Source organism: Micropterus salmoides, unplaced genomic scaffold (genome assembly GCF_014851395.1).
Source record: "Micropterus salmoides isolate LMB-PRFRI ecotype aquatic unplaced genomic scaffold, ASM1485139v1 Ms_hic_scaffold_15, whole genome shotgun sequence".
NCBI lineage: Eukaryota > Metazoa > Chordata > Actinopteri > Centrarchiformes > Centrarchidae > Micropterus > Micropterus salmoides.
The window spans coordinates 26,241,520-26,243,569 of record NW_024040596.1 but is presented as its reverse complement, the minus strand read 5'-3'; the positions used below and the strand labels follow the sequence as shown (position 1 = coordinate 26,243,569).

Below are 2,050 nucleotides of genomic sequence, written 5' to 3'. Positions count from 1 at the left end.
GTTAGTTCAAATACATGTAGAATACATACATTTGTCACAAGTTCAGGTTATTCTGTAACTAGCCTTTCAGCTAACTGTTGATTAATGTATTAATGTATTTTGTCCCCTTTCAAATACTAAAAAAGGTGGTAATGTAAGGTTGTTGAATTAAGTGACCCACCCACTTAGTGACTTGCTAGAAGAATAAATTTTTTCACCTGGTAAAACCTGCTTTAACAAAACTTAATAAAAAGCATACTCTTGAGTTGTGTTGCAAAGTTCTTTTTTCACATTTTGTCTGTTGTTCCTTGAACAGTTAGTTCACTGGTGAAGTAACCGGCAGCAAACCTTTCCATCATTTTAGTCATTCTACAGACATCTCTACACTACATTGGCATCACAGGAGTCAGGCTGCAAAATTTGAAGTGTAACAATTAGTTTAATAGATCTCCTAAACCAGGGGTAGAAAAAAGCATAGACCACTGGATTTATACAGGAGTTGCAATAAAGTAGCCACACCCCAAAAATTGAAAATTCCACACTGGTTGAGATGTCCTGTCCTGCGAGAGAGGGATAAAAATAAGGACAGAAACATATTAGAAATACAACCACAACAACACCAAGAGTTCTGGCTGCTTTTCTCTCAGACTTCTTAGCAGTTACACCAGCTGAGCCCTGGAGTTTAACAATGGCAATATGAGACCTCATGGCTCGAGCTTGAGACACAGCCACCACAAATACTCTCATATACAGAACTATGATGACAACGATGGGCCCAACAAAGGTCAACATGACATCAGCAGCTCCTGTTACAGAGTTAATTACAACTACACACTCTCCATAGCAGGAATTATATCTATCTGGCTCCTTCAGGAAATCAATCAGTATTACCCCATTATAGAATACAGAACAGGCCCAACACAGACAAACACAGATTTTAACTCTTTTTTGAGTGACTCTGGTGGGGTAACACAAAGGGTCACAAATGGCCACATATCGGTCAACTGATATGAGCACCATGTTTCCTACTGAGGCAGATGTAAGGATAAAAGAGGTATAGTAATATAGTCTACATATGAAGCTCCCCAAAAACCAGCAGCCCCCAATACGGAGGATTAGAACTGGCATCAGCAGGAGGCCAACAAGTAAGTCTGAGACTGCCAGTGAGAGGAGGAGGAGGTTGGTGGGGGTGTGGAGCTGCCTGGAGAGAGAGAGAATATTGTCACTGAACTTAGTAGTTGTAGAAACCATAAGAATATTATCATTTGTAACAGTATGAATTATGTTTTAAGAGTATGCAGCAGCTTTGATAAATTCACTGACTTCACAGAGTTATTAGTAGTAGTATAGTATTAGTATAGTATAGTAGTAGTAGTATTTGTAGTAGTAAGAATACTATTAATATTATGCAAGTATGATTAATGCTAATTGATATACATATCAAAATGTTACATTTTCATAAAATTCCTTAATCTAGCAATCTCTTTATTGTACCAAAAGCCAACTCTTTAAAAATTAAGTACTTATGCTTATAAATGTATCATTATGCCTGAAGTGGGAGATAGAGATGATGACCAGCAGGTTGAGAGCCACAGTGAACAAAGATATGCAAGACAGTAGGATGTAAAGAAATATGTTCTCAGCATAATGCTGTGTTTTCTTCCTGCAAGAGGTGTTGAGTAGTTGTTGAAAGCAGAGTTCAGCTCCTTCCATGGTCTCCATAATCCGAGAGAGAAAAAAGATGAGAAGCTGCTGAGCTCTGGCAGCTCTCTGACCAAAGTTCTCCGTCATGAAGCTCATTTATCTTTTCTCCTCCCTCTTTCCCCAACACACTGCATTAACTGTGTGATGTAGATATACAATACATACACACCCTGCCCCCAGTTTTCTTATAATAATAATAATAATAATAATAATAATAATAATAATAATAAAGCACTTTTCAAAACAATGTTACAAAGTGCTTTCACAAGAGCAAAGACAATGAAACACAACAAATACAAGATACACGGTAAAAGCAGGAAGAAGCTTGAGAAATTAAAACAAAAGGGACTATAGCCTATGTATGTTT

General features: G+C 37.4%; 1 protein-coding gene across 1 annotated transcript; it reads right to left on the bottom strand.

The window, feature by feature from the left end:
• Positions 1–360: 360 nt before the first annotated feature.
• LOC119903976 (trace amine-associated receptor 13c-like) lies at positions 361–1,701 on the bottom strand. Its single transcript, XM_038720314.1, has 2 exons — positions 1,529–1,701; positions 361–1,180 (listed from the first exon to the last, which is right to left on the bottom strand). The coding sequence occupies exons 1-2, from the start codon at positions 1,699–1,701 to the stop codon at positions 361–363; spliced, it is 993 nt and encodes a 330-aa protein (XP_038576242.1).
• Between the last annotated feature and the right edge of the window lie 349 nt (positions 1,702–2,050).

What these genes read in the sequence shown, in the direction of transcription:
- LOC119903976 (XM_038720314.1), bottom strand. Translation starts at nt 1,701, where the DNA reads ATGGAGACCATGGAAGGAGCTGAACTCTGCTTTCAACAACTACTCAAC. An exon ending in ATCTCTATCTCCCACTTCAG is followed by an intron (nt 1,181 to 1,528) that starts GCATAATGATAC and finishes CTCTCTCTCCAG; the next exon opens with GCAGCTCCACACCCCCACCA.